This window comes from Carassius gibelio, chromosome B9 (assembly GCF_023724105.1).
Source record: "Carassius gibelio isolate Cgi1373 ecotype wild population from Czech Republic chromosome B9, carGib1.2-hapl.c, whole genome shotgun sequence".
NCBI classification, from domain to species: Eukaryota; Metazoa; Chordata; class Actinopteri; order Cypriniformes; family Cyprinidae; genus Carassius; species Carassius gibelio.
Window position 1 is genome coordinate 6,636,729 of NC_068404.1, and position 20,221 is coordinate 6,656,949.

At 38.1% G+C, this 20,221-nt stretch overlaps 1 protein-coding gene across 17 annotated transcripts in view; it reads right to left on the minus strand.

The window, feature by feature from the left end:
- Positions 1–19,327, minus strand: part of LOC127965571 (E3 ubiquitin-protein ligase MYCBP2) — a 98,884-nt gene extending 79,557 nt beyond the window's left edge. For 15 of the 17 annotated variants that reach the window (XM_052566402.1, XM_052566396.1, XM_052566401.1 and 12 more), the window contains exons 1-5: positions 18,636–19,327; positions 14,963–15,038; positions 4,244–4,459; positions 284–437; positions 7–203 (exon numbers count right to left, since the gene is read on the minus strand). In XM_052566402.1, the coding sequence (XP_052422362.1) occupies positions 7–203; positions 284–437; positions 4,244–4,459; positions 14,963–15,038; positions 18,636–18,910 (918 nt within the window). In that variant the 5' untranslated portion in view covers positions 18,911–19,327. The remainder of the gene's footprint in view (positions 1–6; positions 204–283; positions 438–4,243; positions 4,460–14,962; positions 15,039–18,635) is intronic. The other 2 variants (XM_052566411.1, XM_052566409.1) reach the window with 1 other exon arrangement.
- Positions 19,328–20,221: the final 894 nt, after the last annotated feature.

Genomic DNA, 20,221 nt, shown 5'->3' on the forward strand with positions numbered 1-20,221 from the left:
ACTCACTTGGATGGTCTGGCATGCATGGCTGCCGTTGTTGGTGAGGATGGCAGACACAGCCTGGAGGATTTTGCCAGTGTCTCCCCAGGCCACCACCAGGCTGAAGAGGCAGGCGCAGGACAACGCTGTGAGGGTCTGACCGGTGGGGTCGTTCATCCCTGTGCTCCGCACGGTGGTCTCCAGCAGAAGATGAAAGAGAGACTCTGCAGGGCCAACAGTGGTGTCATGATTAAACCATACAGAGCAAGTCATCACTTTATTTGAACAGGAGAAGGTATCTCACCCAGCACGTCTGGAGGTTCAGTCTGAAAGCTCTCCGGCTGTTGTCCCTGGAGCATATCTAAAAGGGCCTGAAGGCTCCGTAAGCACAGTGACGGGTGTGAGAAACGAGTCTCTTTGATGAGCTCAAACACTCCACACAGCCCAATACCAATGATCTGAGGAGCAGAGGAACACAGCTGTGAAGTAACATTAATCCAAAATAGAGATCCACCAAAATAGATTTTAATGGCCAATGTCAATATCTAGACAGTCGGCTGACCCAATTTGAGCATTTTCTCAGACATTTTCTGACATTTGAAAACAATGATTCAAAATAGGGCCAAGACCGTCTACTCTGATTTGTGGATATCTCTTTAGTAGGGCTGTGCATAAAATCAAATGCGATTTTCACGCGCATCTTGTCAGTAAAGGCACTCCTATGATTAGCAGTATTAGCAGTATCTCCAGCATGTGCTTTCAGATCAGGATTGCCAGGTTTTCAAAACAAAACCTGCCCAATTACTTCTCAAAACTATCCCAATCGCCTTTCGTTCCGGGTTTCCCTTGGTAAAGTTTGCATTTTAGGGGCTAAACATCACATTATTGGGATTCGGGTCGCTTCGACCTGCAAACATGAAAAACAACCGCAGACTTGGCAACAATGGTTGGCCGTTACTACACAGAGCCGTAGTTCACAGCAGTGTTAATTTCGTTGACTAAATATTTTCGTCATTATTTTCGTCACGAATATATTTTTGCGGACGAAAACGAAACAAAAACTAAAAAAGAAGGCACTGATGGAGACTAAAACTATGACTAAATTGATTGACATTATCAATTCGTCAACGAATAAAGGACGAGACGAAAATAGACTGTGACGAAAATCAAATCAGCAGACGGGAGAGATGCGAGGAATGAACAAAAGAACCGGCAAAACGGAATAGGCGAGACTGCATGAGAGAAGAGAACCAATCCGAGCCTGACTTATTGAGACATGAAGCAAAGGTTTTCAGTTTTTAAATGAGCTCCCGGGAAGACGGCATTCGAAGAGGTGATGTCTAAAAGAGCGACAAAATGTCCACAGCTCACTTCACGTTTGACGACGAACAAAACAAAACAAAGTGTAAAGCACGCAGAGCGCTCATTCGTGGCAAGAACACAACCAATTTGAAAATACATTTACAGACGAGCCACCTGGACATTTTCTCAAATGTAATTTCACAACGATATTCTTTTGTTAGATGAGAGCACAATACTAATACGTAATATTATGATACATACATTTGATTAATACTAATGTTTAGTATATTTTGTAATGTTCTACTTGTTGACAATATCACAAATATTTCTATATTAGTCATGTGGAACGTAAATGTTCACATCCTATATCATTATACATACTAATCTAGCAATATTGTAGTATTTAAAACATACAATATTGCTAGACAAATGAATACCTTATAAAATCTTGTTACTTTTTTTATCCACCCAACTTATTAAATATTTACTTTAAATTTATGCACTTATTGTTCAGCTCAGCTGTAAGCTTTAAGGTCCTGGACCTAACTTTATTTTTCTTTTATTGATGGTCAATTGGCAGCTAGTTATTGTTTACATTATCATGACAGTGTTTGTTGCTGCATAAAAGCTTTTGAATCGAAATAAAGACACAGTTGTGTTGAAATAAAGTTGAATTTGTGTTTTATATATTTTGGTTAAGTTTGTTTCCTATACCAGGAAAATTGTCTAGTAAATCTGTTATTGATTTTAGTCTTATTTTAGTCGACTAAAATAAGACTAAAATTAAAACAATTCAGATGACTAAAACTTGACTAAAACTAAAAAGAATTATAGTCAAAAGACTAAGACTAAAACTAAATTAAAATTTTGTGTCAAAATTAACACTGGTTCACAGAAAATCTACACAAAATCGATTTCAAAATCGGAGGCGTTTCTTTGTTTGATTTTGAAAGCGATTTTGTGTAGCTTGTCGGTGGACCTGAACCAGTGTTGCCAAGTCTGCGGTTGTTTTTCATGTCCATGGGTTGAAGCGACCCCAACACCAATAACGTGATGTTTAGCCCCTAAAATGCAATTTTTTTCCAAGGCTACCTTGCCAAAAAAACTTGTATTTTAACTAGGGCTGCGCCAATCACGATCGGCCGATCACATAGCTGCTCTATGTGAAATCACGCACCTGATGGAATGTACAGCTGATTAGAGAACTGGCTTTATTGACGAGATGTGCATTAATGATCGGCCGATCGTGTTCGGAGCACCCCTAATTTTAACCATGGGACGTAATTTTTATCGGAGAACCTGCTGGAAACGCGATTGGGCTAGTTTTGGACTAGTTTTGAGAACCAATTGGGCAGGATTTGTTTTGAAAACCTGGTAACCCTAACACACGTGCTGGAGATGTACTTCTAATCACAGGAGCGCCTTTACTGATGAGACGGGCAAGAAAATCGCATTAGATTTTTTGCACAGCCCTACTCTTTAGGATTGTGGGTAATGTAGTATTTAAGAGGGAATTATAAAATGAAACATGGAGTGGCTTTCGAAGAAGCATTTAACATCAATGAACTACTAAGCTCATGGTAGGTCAATCATGAAAGGTTAATATGTAATTGTTCAAGCTTAATTTCTCTACAAGAATTTCTCTTCTTTTGTTTTTTCACTTAGAGAACTTATCCGTCACACTCGTTTTCTCCCTCTGCAAGCAACCTAAGTCAAGTAATACTTATTCCAGCACAAACCTAAAATAATCATGTGGCTTATTCAGTATAAAACCATCATCATGCAACAGAAATGCCATATCTGAGATCAATGAGTGTGGAAAAATCTATCACTATAGCAACAGGGTTGTGCCGAGTACAGATGGGCTTGCTTTAACAAAAAAATAATAAAAACTGAGGAGCGACTGTGTTTGTTAATACAAACAGACTTTTAATGCGGTGTTGCCGTTTCACCTAATGGGTTTATGTGAGCACCAGCATGTAGAACATTCAGGTCATATGAGAATGTAAGTTACTTTGACTATGCCTCTTTTCTCTAAATGTTAAGATACAGATCTTGCTGTGTAGCATTCCTCAGTGACCTCATTACAGACTTGATCATTATCAGAGATATTTTAATGAAGGAATCTTTGGGAGGTTTCTTTGTGGAAATGGTTTATTCCTGAAAGTGCTTCCTTCTGGTTTTAAGACACTGTATTGGGCTGTCATAACAAGAGACCTGGTTCATCTTTCAAGGTCATAATCTAAATCAGGAATTTTGCCTTTGTCCATAGGACGTCCAAGAGAGATAACAAATGCTCCGGGATAAATATAAAAGCATCTTCAATAGTGAATCATAACACCCTTACACAATTTACAAATCTTAAAATAATAGTCATCAGGGGTATAACACGGGACCAATCTGCATATTCCTATCTAGATTCTGATCTTAGGTCATCGACTTTTTGCTATCCATTAGAACAAGTCTTTATTTTTCATCAATCCAACTTCAGAGCTTGTGAGGCTTTAATCAGTGTCATTTCTGACTACCGTAGATATTAATATAGCCTATAGATAAGATAAACATTCACAGATTTTTGTTGAATAAAAATGGTATGCTGATTTAAAACAATTTGTGCAGTTTAAGAATTTTTGTTTCCTTTATTATTAGAACATGTTTTTAAAAGTTACAAGTGCTACATATTGTCAACTGGATCGCTAGGCAACTAGAAACGTTAAGTGGAATCACAACCAGAAATATTCCTTGCCATTTTAATTTCTAAAATCTAAATAATCTAAAAATCTAAATAATCTCAAATTAAAAAAATCCCCTCTCACAAGAGTGTATTAGGCTGCCTAGCAAGATTAAAGCATCACAAATGAGAATACTCCAAGAAAGCCTACAAACTGATCCTAAAGGTAGGCAGCAAAACTATTTAATCACATGACTGGGCATCATATATGCATTAATGTCGTGAACTGACCTTGGGCAGTTTGATGGCGGGTTCGCGGTACTCCTCCTCCTCCTCACTGTCGGAGTCGCCGCTCTGCACAGAGTTGCGGGAGGCCAGGGCCAACGCGGCCTCCTTCTGCTGCCAGTCCAGCACGCAGTGCCGAACATTACAGTAGACGTTGAATGCAGAGGGGTTGCTGTGGAGTTTGATGTCAGGCACTGGAAAGGCCCCATCCAGAGTCTCTGACTGCCAGACGACAAAAAGATATACAGAATTAGGAGTGATACACAGGGAAGGAGCAAGGAGAAAGACTGTGATAAGAGACAGCAGGCTATGATGCGTGTAGAACTACAGGCTTTGGGGAACACTGTACTTCATACATTTTTCTGAGGCAACTAGAGGCGTTACTGTTTATATTAGTTTGTGCACCGGTTGACCGGTCATAAATCGGAACCGGACGTTTTTGCTTAAAATACGCAATCGGCAATTGGCTGGTTTTGGAGGAAGTGCGACAGCGTGAGCATATTACATAGTAATCATTCGCTATCATGTCATTTGTGTGGAAGTTAGAGCTGCAATTAACGATTATTTTTTCTGTCGACTACTCTAACGATTATTTAATTACAATAAATAATCCAATGTTAATTTTAGATTAACTAATGAATCCTTAGGATAACTTAAATAATCCAATGTTATTTTTTTGATTAGCAAAAAATATACAAGTACAACTTCTAATATAATACTTCAACCTTTATTCATTTTCAACCAATGTGGTTGAAGTTTTTACAGTATACAAAAATAAAGAGGCAAAGAAAATTATTTTACTATGGTAAATATGAGTTCACGATAGCACTTATAATTAAACCACAGCAGCCACAAATTTGTCTGTGACTGTTGTCTCGCGAAATTTCCGCGTCTTCATGGAGAGAGCACGTCATGGTTGCTTAGCAACGGCAGACATCCCAGGGGCACAACTGCCCGAGCGCTTTGGAACGGAGACAGTGCCGCGACTAGCGTTTTTTAGGCGCAAAATGTGAACGGCCCCTAACGCGTGTTCGAAACCCACACCAACACAGACTTTATTTTTTATTTTATCCTTACTTCAGCCGCTACGGGTGATCATACCAATAACTTGTTATCTTTACAAGAATATCAGAATCATGCAATGATCAAGTCTGCTATTATTAGAAACTTAATAATATCACATCAGTTTGTACTTTTAGAATCGCCAAATCAGCTGCAGTCGTTCCATCACATCTGCAGCAGAGACCTGAACCAGGAAGTTGGTCACCAGATCACACGGTGACCAGTTAAACGGTAACACCGGAGAGTGCCAGGATTTTTTCCTCTGAGGTGCTCATGCGTCGCAGTTGTGCTGCCATGGTACACCATATTGGTTTTTCAAAGGGAAAAAATGGCCATTTTATTTGGCCTCTGTTAGAAGTATTCCCATACTTTTGATAACAGTGGTCTCTGTTTTTGTGATAGAATGCAACTTTCTCCATTCCCAGTATGCCATTAAGTGAGATGTAAACGGTGTGACGTGTCGACACATTTCACGCACGTCGACGTATTTTTGTAGTCGACGTAATCGATGAGACATAATTTAGTCACCCAGTGTGAAGATTTAGTTTCAAATGCAAGTGATTTACTCGCAATGTAGAGGGCTGTTATTTCAAGAACATGTAAAAAATAAACCTGTTCTCAGATAGGCTACCAAAGACAACAAGATTCGGCATCCACTTCTTCTTTCGAAATACTCTCCTTCTGTGTTTTTTTTTTTTTTTTTGGTGTAAACTGGTTTTCAAAACAGCACCACTCTTACCCTTTTGTGCAACAGCAGCTGTTCCGGGTACGTGATTGAGCTCCAATCTGATTGGATGGCCCGTTTCATCGCAGAGTTAGGGGTGGGGGGTTGACACACAAATTCTCGCGAATGATCGTGCCTTGTGTGAATTGCCCCATCTGGGATCTATTTTTTAATTTCAAATGCATCAATGTGACAAACATTTGCACCAATTTTCATGTTCAGCGTAGGGTTCTCACTTTTAGTTTGAAAATCGATTGCACAATCGATCGGACCAACCAAAAAAAGTTTGAAAATGAAAATAGGGGAATCAATTTTAACCAAATATGTACACTATTAATTTTAAAAGAATTAAACAATTAAAAAATATAGATACAACAAAACTCACAAACAAGCAGAAAAAGAAAATAAAGAATTCAGAAAGTGCAGTGTGCGTTGCGAAAGCCAGACAGAAAATACCAGCAATTTTACGCGCCTATAAGACCCAGGGACGTCGAAAGTGACCTCTTATGCTGCGTTCACACCAAACGCGAATAGAGCATCTGGCGCGAATGATTTTAATGTTAAGTCAAATGTAAAGATGCGTTTACGCGCGTCTGAAGGTCTCGGGCGCGGTAGACGCGAATTCGCCTCATTCCCACATCTAGTTACAGGAGATTCTGAGTTATGAAAAGGACCGTTGCAAGCTGACAGCAACCGGCTTTTGTGGTGGAAAATTGGCAGTAATACCCCCACCTTGCGCGGCTGTACCTGAGTCTCCCTGGGACATCAGTGCGGTCGGAGCACGTCTTCTCAACAGCTGGACATATAGTGAATAAAAAACGCTCTGCTCTGGACCCCGAAAATGTTGATCGACTTGTTTTCCTGTCCAATAAATTTGTAATGGCCATAGTAAGTGCCGGTTACATTCAATAAAAAACACACACATGGCCTGTTCTCAAGTCCATTTAAAGTTTCATTTTTTGATCAGTTGTTTGAAATTGATTGAATCATTATTTAAAATAATCTTGGAGACTTTTGAATTGCCTAAATCATAAATGCAGCTGGGTTGAAGCCTGCAGTGATGTTTTTCTTTTGTTATGGCAGCCGTCCCCTCTGCATATATTATTTTTCGAGAATGTTTCACTCCTGTTGTTGTTTGTTATTCTGCACGAAACTGCATGCCAATAAATAAGAAATATTGCTGACTTGTGCATTTCCAGCACTCTCTTTAGGTTCGTCTGTTATTTGAGGTTAAAAAAGGAAAAGTTTTTTTTTTTTTTTTTTACATGGAAAATCGATTTTACAATCGATTCAATAAACACTTTATGTCTTAAAAATCGAAAAAGATTTTTTCACAAATGTGACAGCCCTAGTTCAGTACGTTGTAAAATAGCTTATATACACACAAGTCTGTAACCACACATCAGTTCAACTTCATTTCAGTGCATCATTTTGTCATGGACAATGTAACTTTGTCTTTACATTCTGAATAACACTCATGTTGATATGTTACTTCATATGCCATCTGTGAGTAGAGCAAAGCAGTCCTGCCCACTGATTACAGCATGGATACATCCACAATCACATAAACAGTGTCAAAATGTCAACCGTTGCACAGTATATTCCGTCATATCGTCCAGCCCTACAATGTATCTAAAGTTTCATTCATCAATCCTTCCCTTGATAGGCTTGACTAATCAATTTGTCTATCAGCCCATAATAAAGGATGATGTAATGCAGGGAAGGTCATTCATTTTTAGGCAGACACCACAGAGAATTCTACCCCCGTTTTTGGCACAGCGATGTCAGATATCTAAAGTCATTAGGAAGCCACACATCTGAGCCAAGCCTAGCAGCTCAGCCCACTTCCTGTAATTTACTATCACTGCTGTAAAGCAAGAACAGCTTGGTTAAGGTGTTACCCAACAAACAGACAGCTTCTGATTTGGGGAGGATGTCTCTTTTGCTTCTGAAATCTTGTCCTCATCAAACAGCGAAGTGGCTGCTGATGGAAGAGACTGCCTCTGACTTTACTCTCCAATCCAATGTCCTGGATTTGCAATGCCCCAGTTTGGCAGTAAAATCAATGTGAAGCTCACTGAAGTAAATAAGGTACAGCTTACTGAGGAAAAAGAAAGTTATGCCTGCTATTTTTTATTATATTAGTCATTTAGCCTAGAGCTCAAGAAACTATGCCTCTAATATTCAAACTATATAAATGACGCCAGTTTCCAATAGTACATTAAATTGCGGAGCAAATCTACTAATGCAAATGAAATTCTACTTGAAAAAAAATGTTTTACCCAAATCCTCAATTGAATTCAGTATGAAGTCAAGATAACATGGTCTTTCTATTGAGTTTTCCTTGCGAGCAAAGAGCAAATGAGTTAGTTTTTATTTAGCCTAAAATCGAGAAAGGAAAAAAAACTGAGTTGGACAAACAACTTTTTAATAAAATTTTACTTATTTTCTTTACTGACTAATTCTGACACACACTAAATAATGAAAACAAAAGATTAGGTAAAATAATGAATATACAGTGAATTTCTAGAGTTGAATTTTCTAGCTAAAAATTAGATAAAATGTAAAATTATGTGACACTATTTACAAGCTGTTTTATTGACGTCTTTACAAACACTGAATGAGTGATTACATGTCACATGATACATTTCAGTCATTTGAAATGTTTTTTCAACACATTCTGAATTTCTTTCATGCTTATTTTGTGCTATTGCTAGTAGTAAAGAGGAAGAGATGACTGTTCATGCGAGCACCAAAACAACATTTTTGACTCGTGCTGGCAAAATGAATGTGAATGCGTGTGGGTTAACGGAGTAATAGGCGAATTTAGTCGAATTTGAGGTTTTCACAAATATGAGTTCATTAAACCCACGTCTAGCGATGCCAATGCTCGAAATAGTTATTAAACATCTATAATTATCTTTATTTGTCCATTTTCTGAGGGCATTACCTTTTCTCCATTGTTTAGATGGAAAATGGAAAAGGTTATTTATCAATTATTTGTTTATATATATTTCTACTGCAGATTTTTGAATTTGTTCTAATTTATAATAACAAAGATCAACTAAAAATAGCTATATTGTGATTATTAATATAGTAATTATTCTTAAGAAAAGAACTGGAAGAAAAGATACAATGTTGCTAGGTGATTTTGCTTTGAAACCTTCATAAAACTTCAACTTGAGCTCCATCATTTTTCATCAATCATTTAGAAGGTCTTAAATTAAATAAATATAATTTCATTTTTTTGATTGCTCATTATGACTCATTTCGCCAGCACAGTTCACAATTATTGTTTAATTTCATAACACTGACAGAATTTGAAAGTTGAGACTTTTTTTCTTATAAAAAGTAGCAATGCTCGGCAATGTTTTGTTGAACTAAAAATAGCATAAATCATTTCTTGGGATTGGTTAATCAATTAAGTAGTGGTTAACAAAGAAATGTATATTTTCAAGCCAGCTCTAATATATACACTATGATTACATAACTGAAACTTGCTAACAAAAAAAAACAAAAACAAATGCCAGCCTTAAAAAGCAGCCCTGTGAACTATACTACAAAAATACTGTGATCAACAAAGAGGACTTCCGCTGTTTTCTTCCCCAGACTACACTGACATTTGAGTTCATTCGATAACAGCGCATTGAGCCTCATACTGAGAAAGGAACCAACGGACATAACAAGCTCTTGGAAGAACAACCTTTAACAAACCATAATTGCACAAGACAAGGAAAGGAGATCTTCCTTTATACCTGTACAATGGGAGAATACATACATGCCTTATAGATGAGGAACACACAATAAAGTCTAATATATGAGCCTGAAACAGTAAGGGATGTTTCAGATTATCACATTAGCTCGAAAAATGGAAATGTATGTACTTTGATAAACTGAAACTCCTTAAGCTCTTGGCATTCAAACTATGCCATTTCTTTACATACAATACCAAAATGGGTCAAAATTGATTCAACAAACACTTAATGCACAGAGATGACCATAAGCACAGGATTTATAAATTGCAGCTCTGTGGTGTTTGAAAATTCAATATCTTTAGCGCCTACACTGGTTCCTTATGAGCATATATATTTCAGTGAGCATACTTCAGTGCCTGTGTCAGCAAAAGGGGTGACAATAACGCTGTGCTCTGTGGTAATATCAATCATACACATTGCGGACACACAGTGATGTGTAAATTAAACCTGCACTGTATCAGCTATTCTGCTCTATGGCCAGCAATTGGTGTCTTGCTTTAACAAGTGGCAAACCATGGAGCAAGAACTCAGCTAAATAAAACGTTCGGGGCCTGAAGGTTGCATTGAGAATATGAAAGTCAGTTGTCCCTACAAAGGTACATGAGTCATGCTATATACAAAGTCCCATCACTGCTGTCTGAAATGTCAGAGGTAGATAATATCATCTTACAAGAAATGCTGGTTACAGGTAAAATGAGATTAGCTAGTTTTAAGATCTTTGCTTATGCAAGTATACATTTTACAAACTAAATTTAATTATACATAGAAGTTATAAATACAACAATTGGAGTGTTTTTAAAAAACTTTCTACTTCAAAATTCTGTTACTTGCAATTTCTTTGTAATCATTTGAAAATGTACAAGTAATTCTAAATGAATATTTTTTCTAGGGCTGGGATAAACGATTATTTTTTAAACAATTAATCTAGCGATTATTTTTTCGATGAATCGATGAATCGATTAATCTAACGATAAATTTTTTCAGACCGATTCGATTTCTATTATCTCCCCATTAATTGACTACTAACAATTTATACATGTTGATTTACATATCTGAATGAAAAAACATGAATTCCTTAACATTGCAATATATGTTTATTGCTCTTAAAATTACAAAATAAAAGACTAAGAATGCATTACTTTGCACTTGTATAGAGATAGCATTCAATAAAACCTTGAAGCCTTGAAAACACATACAGTAGCTTACTGAAACAAGCTTACTGAACACATAGGGCCTAGCTTACTGAACAAAAAGTTATTCTTTCAGATGAAAATAACAACTTGATGTCTAGCATTCAATTAAAAAGGTCACCCAAAATACTTGTTTAGAACAATTGAAAGAATAGAGTAACCAATGTAAACTTGAGGGCTTTAAGCTAATACAGAGAGTGCTTTTCCAAAAAAATGAATAAATAAAAATTAACAGTGGGAGCCAGCAGCCTGTCATGGAGAAAAAAAAAAAATCTCAGAATACTCCACGTGAAACTTTGGCGTTCCGCCCTTTTTCTATCGTGTCTAATGAATTTGATGAAAGAGCCAGTAAGATGAAAATTCTAAGCTTCCTATCACTGTTTATAAGTCCTGTACATTAGGTTTAAATCCATCCAAGGTTAAAAAACATTGCTATTTTGTTAAAATATCATTTTAAAATTACCTCAATTCTCAGAGATCCCCAAACGGTTCGCGCGAAGCTGTTCAAAAGATTCAGTTTCCTTAAACCCCACCTTTCGGTAGCATACTGTGTTCTGATTGGTCAACTAACATAGTCAGGTTTGATTGGTTGTTCCGCACACACCTTCACGGTAAACACTGCGTTAGCATCTTTTTGGGGTGAATTATGTCTTATTCCTCTCATTGCAAAGCAAATAATAAAATATAAAAAATTTAACAGTCTCGCTACTTTGTCTTCTGTGTGGGTGTATTCAAGCTGCGCGCTTCTGTCTGAATCTGAATAGCGCGTTCAGCGCGGGGGCGTGGTCACATTAGATATAATGAAGGGAGACGTGAAAAACAGACATTGCGTTGTTTTCATATGGATTACTTTATCACAGAATATCAGTTCGGCAGCACTTGTTTAGTTTTACAGTAGACATGTCAAGCTTTCTATAGATATCTCTCTCATGTCTCTTCGTTGAGTATTCACGGAGTTACACTTCATTTTAATGACGTGTTTGTAAATGAAGATCAGCGCAGACAGGCTGCAGACAGCACACATACTGATAAGACGCTCGGGAGAAAACAAACACATAACTTCATAATCCTACTTTGCGTTGTGATTCGGAGATGCTCGTTGGTCTAAATAAAGTTGGTAATGAACCCTCTTTTATGGCCAAACGCTTTGAAAATCCCGCTGTACTCACCGAGATTAGAAAAGCAGTCATCAGTGAAATGTTGTGAACACAACAAAAGAGATTTGTTGTACTGCTCTGGTATTGTGGTGAAAATGAATTTTAGCCATTGGTTCTTCTGATCTTCATTCTTTGGTAGTGAAAATAAAACAAACTTGCCTTTACAATTAAAAACACACTGTCTCCTCGACATTAAGCTCTCACACCAACCAGAGCGTCTGTGTGGGGGAGGGGCAGGTCAGAGTTCGTTTCTCTCAAGACGGTAGGCGGAGATTATTATGCAAAGTGTTCCTAGTGACGTACATAGAGATGGGCAAAAGATTTGAAATCTATAATGACTCGTTTCAGCGATTCAGAGTCGACTCCTTACTTTAGAAGCCAATAACTTTATAAATCATGTACTTTTTGGTTTAATTACTTTGCACATTGTTTACACTGATGGACAGCTACATCATACACTGTAATACAGGTAATTTTTGATTTCCCATCTGTGTGGCTCTTTAATATGCACAAGGGAGAGAGAGAGCAAGAAGCGCTTGTGTTGTTTGAAGACTGTTGAGTTTGCACGCGGCCATGCGCAGCCAGGGCTCTCTCTCGCATGCGCCTGGTGCATCGATTCTACATCACTCACCGATCAAATAAGGCTTTGACAGCCGCCAAAAAAATATCAATGCAGAAAAACCCCTGGATTATATAACAGAGCCGTAGATTGCTGACAAGCTACGCAATATCGCGTTCATTGTAGAAGGCGATTCATCTGTGATAATGAACGCGATATTGCATAGCTTGTCAGCGATCTACGGCTCTGTCTATTAAATGCCACATCTACAAGTGGTCATTTACCGGTAATAGCTTTTTTTTGCTATTTAAGTGTTTGCTTTCCTATATTATAAAACGTTCAGTTTTATATATGGGGAAAACCTATTAAGGATGAACTAATATCATCACATTAAAAATAACTTTCAAATTCGGTAACTCCTAAATCATTCATGTGCTGCGAAAAGTTGTGTGAAGCATTTAAAATCACTCGAAAACATTAGACCATTTCTTCACTGTATCTTCCAGAGCTGTGTATAACGGTGTCTCGGCTCCGGCTCGAGCAGATAAACGGTCTGCGCAGCCCGAACTAGTAGCGCGAATTCGTTCTGCTTTCGGTTTGTTTATCCAGTGTAGCTCTTGTAAATCGGTCATGATGAGAACGCAAGGCCTTTCTTTGACTGAATGCACATTGCGAGGACGTCACGGGACGCTTCTTTTGCGAAAATTGGTCTGAAAACTTGCATTTCCCCATGTTTTAATTACTGAATGGAAGCAATCTCGCATACATGTTTGGCAGCAAGCCAGCCGGGCACCCAGTTGAACACCTCACATGATATCGCTCAGGTCCTACTCTCAACATATACATAAATCCACGCATATACATAAATCCAATTTTAGAAGAAAGGCCTGCACTTAACACAAATTGAAACAGTCTCTATAAAAAATTGGGCTCGAAAATGTAATACCTCGCCAGTTGACGTTCATTACTTTTTAATTACCTTAATTTTGGCTAATTTCATTTACTACCTTTCACAACCCCTCGGAGACCCTGCACAACTTTCCAGAGAGTTTATGTTCACATACAGCTACATGGCACACTACAAGAATGGTAATAGTCGAAAAAGCATAATGGGGCACTTTAAAGCAAATACACAAACATCAAATATATCCATCAAAGCTAAATAAATGTCATGCTCCATCAATATCGGCCAGTCTTAGTCATCAGAAGCACAAAGCTTCTCTGGGATTGTGTAATCTATCCCAGAGAAGCAAAGAAATCAAACCAGAAGGGCAGCACACATACGAAGGCACCATCAGACAAAGCAATGTGAAGTGCTTGAACCTGACAGACATTTCAGCAGCACGTCTTGGAGATGAGCACCTCCCTGCTGGAGAAACTCCACCCGTCTGTTTATGAGCAAACAAAGCCAAGGAGCTCCTTTAAGGAGGCTGTGGCAGAAAGGAAAGATATAAGTGAGCTCTTTCTCCTTAGCCAGCAGGGTTTTCGGGTGGAGGATTACGACGACATATCTACAATCACATTATTCTCTCTTATCCCTGCCTGCGAAGCACTCGCATCCACTAGGGAAAACAGAGTGCCTGGGAAAGGCTATCCAAACACAATCAGGCATTAACCCCCACACATGCTTTGGAGAATGGCAAGACAATACACAATTTCCAATAAAATACATTTTGGGTCTCTGCCTATTTTCTGAGCGCTGGTAAACGCTGCAGATGTAGCGAGACAAACACCATAGGTGCTCAGTGCAGGAGATGGAGGAAGCTGTTGCCATGGAAACGTGCAACACGCGGGTCGCCGAGCAACAGCCAATCATGACCCCACCATTCCTGCATCCTCCGCCATGTGTGCGAGTGTTTACTGGCGTCTTCTCAACTGTGACAACTAAGCAGTTTCCAAGCATGAAAATATGTATGTATACATATGTACTTTATTGTGATCACTGTCAAAACAGCTAATAAAAATCTTAATGGAATCAGAGCTGCACCTAAATGGCCAAATAGAAATTGCAGACAGAAGATTTCAATGGATAATCAATGCTACATCAACATTTGGCAAAAGAACCACTGTTACATGATGTTAAAACGAGAAAGGTTATAGTTTTTAAAACACAGTCAGCAGAAGTCTTTGAATGGATACTTCTTTAAAATTTGAATGTGAATATGGAAATGATGCTACCAATAATGGCTTTTAAACCCTACAGTTTCACTGTTTAAATGTGGCAGAAAATGAGTAGCAATGAAGACTACAGTATCCAGAGTCAGATTCACAATCTTACCTTTGTTCTTGTTTTCACTTTTGATTTGACTTTTTGCCGCCTTTTTAGCTTCTTCTTGCTCAAAACTTTCTTTCCCCTGGAGAAGAATGACACATGTTAGTGGTTTCGCAGTGTGATCTATCAATAATCACAAATGACATGGTTTCTGAAGATTAATTCAAATCATAGCCTTTTTAAGACCAAGTATAGAAAATGTAAGGGATGTTTCAATATGTTCTATACACACTTAAGGAGCAGACAGTGAGTTGTATTAACAACACTTCACAGTCTGAAAATACAATTTCCAACAGATCACCGTTAAGTTTTACTCCATTTCACAAAAAACTAAGAATATGAAAATCATTTTAAATGTAGCACAAATAGAGATGCACTTCATCAGCATTTTTTCTTGTTTTCCATTGCAAATGTCTAAAGATTCTTAAAGGGTTCATATTCTGAGAGATAAAAATTCCCTTTTTGGCAGTCTGCCAAAATGACAGCTTTTGAAATGTTCTACTCTATGATGTAAAAGTGTGGATAAGCACCGCCTCCGCAGAAGATCAACATCACTGCCCGTTTAGCCCCGCCCACCAATTTGCATGTTACGTCTATGAGAGAGGCAAATGCGCAAGTCTACGCAGAGACTAAACGATAAAGATGGCTCTGAAGACGACAACGCTGTGCAGTGCCAACTCGATCTCAACATTAGGAAAGAGTGGATGATCTTTATTTTAAATTAAGTATTTTAACAAAGTTTAAGTAAAGATAAATGTACATTTACCACAAAAATGTATAAACCCATCTTTAAAAATATATTTAAGAACAATACACTGAGGAAGAATAGTTTTTTGTTTAGTTTTTTGCAGTGCATGCGACATCCAATGCAGTTACTTTCTGCTCAAATCTAATACTTTATTAAGACCCACATAAACCCTGAATTAATACCAAGCTCTATTTAGATAATAATATACAAAGTGCAATAATTCTGGTTCAAAAGTGCAGGTCATTCTGTCCAAGAACCTTCCACTTGAAAAGGAAACGATTATCTAACACATGGAAACTGACTAAACACAGTTCATTTTGGGTTTTTTATGCTGTTGTTCAGAGATGGATTTATGCCTAGAAAAACTGAACAGCAGTAGCGGTCCAAAAACCATGCAGTGTGTCAATCCAGCACCTCATAAACACGACTTCGTTCTCTGGTGGACTTTGCAATTCGAGAGACAGAAATAGTGTACTCGATGATTTTTGGATAATGGTCACACAGATTTCTTAATTGGTCAGCACGTGCAGTCATTCATGTAATGTGTGGTTTTAACATGCATTTTTAATAAGGATGGATTTTAAGAGCAGTAATATCTTAAAGAGATGCTATGCTGCCATGTTAACACCTTTGCAATAAAGCATATGTTGGTCTTTCTCACACTGGTTTAAATTTGCTTACACACAGTAAAACTACACTGTTTGTCTAACATGAGAGACTGCAAGTAGTCTGAATCCTAGTGGAAACCCCACACAAGAAAGCGCTCCTGCAGCGGGAGATCATAGTTTTCTTTTCATCAAGAGAGCCATCTGGATCTGCTATTATGTAGAACGTTATGAAGGAATGGTGCTGAAGTGCTAGAGTTTGTGAGCAGCAGTAAACAGCTGAACAACAGCAGCTGATCATATGCAGTGAAAAGTGAAAGCACAGAGGCTGCTTGTGATGAAGAGCCTGAAGGTTGGGAGGGGCGTTCAATGGTTCAGCACACTTTGCACATTATCAACCGGCGGCGTCATGAGTGGATGGTGTAAGTTTACACTATGAAGCCACTGGTAAAAGGATTATTAGACCTCAAGGATTGTAATTCCCAGAGATTGGAATGTGGGGGAAAATGTGGTCAATTTATTTTCGATTTTGCAAACTAATACAAAATAAGACACGCATTTTAAGGACCTTCATCGAATATATTCTAATGAACACATTTGTATGATTTTTTTTTTTTATAAATTTTGCATAAAGAAGTCAATAACAACATAACATATAGCATTCTTGTTTTTCTTGATCTTAATCTCAAAAGATCTTTAAAAAATGTATTAGATTATTTTTATTGACCTGTAGTCATTCTGTGCTTATTAATCTGGACTAGAGTTGTATATGTTCGTTTAATTTTGCCTCATATGATTTTTTTTTTTTTTTTAAGGTAAACTCTTAATTTAATATTCATTAAAAGAAATTAGGCAAAACTAAAACCAAAAATTGTAAAGGTTATTTTTAATGAGTATTTTGATTTATTTATTCAATCACATAAGAAATCAACTAATTAGCAAAGAGGTTAAATATAATTTAAGAGTAGGAACTTGCAGTTTTTTAGTAACTGCTGCTTGTAAATGACTACCAAACCTCAAGAAAAATCACTTTATCTATGCTTCCCAGTAATTTTAAGAAGGAAAAAATGTGGTCACTCATTTTCACATTTTTTTATACAATTTGAGACAATTTTAGACATATTTTTGTAAGAACATTACCACAACTTGATAATGAAAAAGAAAACGGCACAGACAAAAGCAAAAAATAATAATAATAACATAGCAATATAGACAAAAATATATAGAATACTAAATACAATTACTTAATTATGACAATAAAGAGAAATAAAATAGATTATTTTTATTATCCTCTAGTCAGATTTTATATGTGAAATTATTATTATTATTTGTAGAATTCGTATAGATTTAATCAATCTGGCCATTCTAAATTTGAAATGAAAGTCTTCTGTACCAGTCGGTTTAATTTATTGAACCTGTCAGATATGCTGCATTTCATTTGCTCATGAGCTAATTATGAGTATGTTCTCATTTTGACATAATTCCTTCTTTTTGGCAACTGTGAAACAATTGATGGATTAAGCAAAGGTCGCAGTATGAATATATGAACAGAAACAATAATGATTTGTACAGTGGGATCACTAACGAGCTCTGAGGTGAAGCACATCAGTGTGTGTGTGTGTGTGTGTGTCTGTCTGTCTACAGCAGGGTGACGTCAGGCACAACAGAACCCAGCCCTTCACCTCAGTGAGACACACGCCTGCTGCTTTGAATACACACGATACCATATGTAATATCGTTAAATAAGTCAGGGTTATGTAAGTATAGTAGCTTATTATGAATAACAATCACCCTGAACATGCAATTCAGCAAAGCAGGCTGATATCCACAACCTGAACTGCCTGACAATATTTCGCTTGTCTTTAATGTACACAAACTTGATGCGAAAGGTTTAGTATATTCTTCTTCGCATAACATATCATTGATTGTCTGTTCACTGTATTTGAAGCCAGTTTAGTGTTATTATACACATTAAACTCATTCAACCACGTCCTATTAGCACAACACTAACGTTACATCATGAGCAGCTGCTTAATAGCTAACGTTATAGCTATTGATCTAGTCATGCAAGGTGTCTCGAAACGGCACTGTTGACCATGACAGCAGAGTGAACGTGATTTTAAAAAGGGCATAAGTCAAAATCATCACACACTGAGCTTCTGCGTTGACCTGCGTGAGATGAAACGAGTGTTTTAGCTGCGCTCGCTAAGGAAGTTAGCCGCATGCTAACTAATTGCTAACGTTAAGTTACTGTTGTTTTGTTTACAAACACGTCCATCGGTACGCCGGTTTGTCGTCCCGAACCGAGCCAGTGAATCAGACCCACCTGCCGAGGTGGAGCCCCTGCTCTTTGTCGGTGATCGCGGTGGTGTATATCCTCCGGTACCGCTCCGCCAGAGCTCGCCCTGAGAGAAGAAGCTGGTAGCGGCTCCGACAGTCCGAGCGTGTCCCCGCAACGGGACAGGAGCCCATCCCTGATCCGATCGATGCGAACTCGTTTCCAGCTCCGGGAATGACCCTGACTCCCATCCCCGTGGAGTGGGACGAGGAGGACGGGATCCCGCTGCCCCCGGCACCCGCTGCCGCAGCAGCACACATCATCGTTTAGGAGAACAACGCATATATTAGATATCAATGTCAGTCAACAGAGCTAAAAGTCCCAAGCACCTTCCATAAATCCACTCCGTGAAGCCGCAAAAACGCCCGGCGAATTACATCCGAGTACGTTGTCTCCAATTTAAACGACGTTTACGGTTAACGTTAGCCGCTCTGTTGCGACTGCGATATAAGCGTCTCTTCTTTACTCAACTCGGGTAAAAAAACAACCGTTATTTCCTCGATTGCAGGCAATCCAACTGCCTTTAGTGAAAGAAGTCAAGAGCGCGAGCTGACGTGTGTGCCTTGCGTTTGTTCCTGCTGTTTTTCTTGACTCTGTAAAGACAGCACCCCTAACAGCGCTGCCATCTTAGCTTCATCATCCTTCCCTGTTCATGTCGCTGCTGACTGTCAAGCATGCTGGGATACATTCCCATCCGAAGCACACACCGGCTGGGACTCAAAACGCAGTGCGCTGCCTACCTAGACACTGTTTGGGCGCGATGCGCGCGACGAGTTGGAAGGCGCCTAGAGTGCTTTCTTGCTAGTGGACTCGGTAGGTTTTTAAACGCGCCCGCTGTAGTGACGAAGCGCGTCAGATGCGGGTTTGGATGCTTTAACTTTCGTTTCTTCTCAATTTGAATTTGAATCATGCAGCCAATTCCACAATATGTTAGTTTTGTAAGCTTACTATGCCCTTACAATGACATGAGCTATGAATGTCTGGCAACAACTGGTGATATAGGCCTATTTATAAGCTCCTTTATACGTTGTTATTGTATGATTATTAATCTGGAATACTTGATTCTGATTGGTCAACAGCAGCATGCCGTTATAGGACGTAATTTCACATTTTCACTTAATTCTCACGTAATAAAATAATTGCAACGAATTAATTGGTTTCATTTATTTGGCTAGTAGTAAGGCTATAAAGAAATAGTTCACTTAAAAATGAAAATTACGTCATCATTCACCCTCATGTAACAAAAAACTTATACGACTTATTGTTTTGATTGTTTGTTTTAGGGGAGCACAGACAGACAGATGCTAACAAACCGCTTTGTTATCAAAATTGTTTGATTACCAACATTCTTCAAATACTGTATTTATATATATAGTGCACTTATTTTTCTCATGGGGACACATATCCCCATTATTCATATAGATATTCATAAAGATTAAAAAAAAAAAAAAAAACTAATTGCCAGTTGGTTTGGCGGGAGCAGTCACTCTCTTCTTCAGAGAGCTGAAGCATGGCAATGCAGCAGAAGGAACAAAAAAAATTGTGGATAGCCTACTGTTCATGCAACCTTTGCA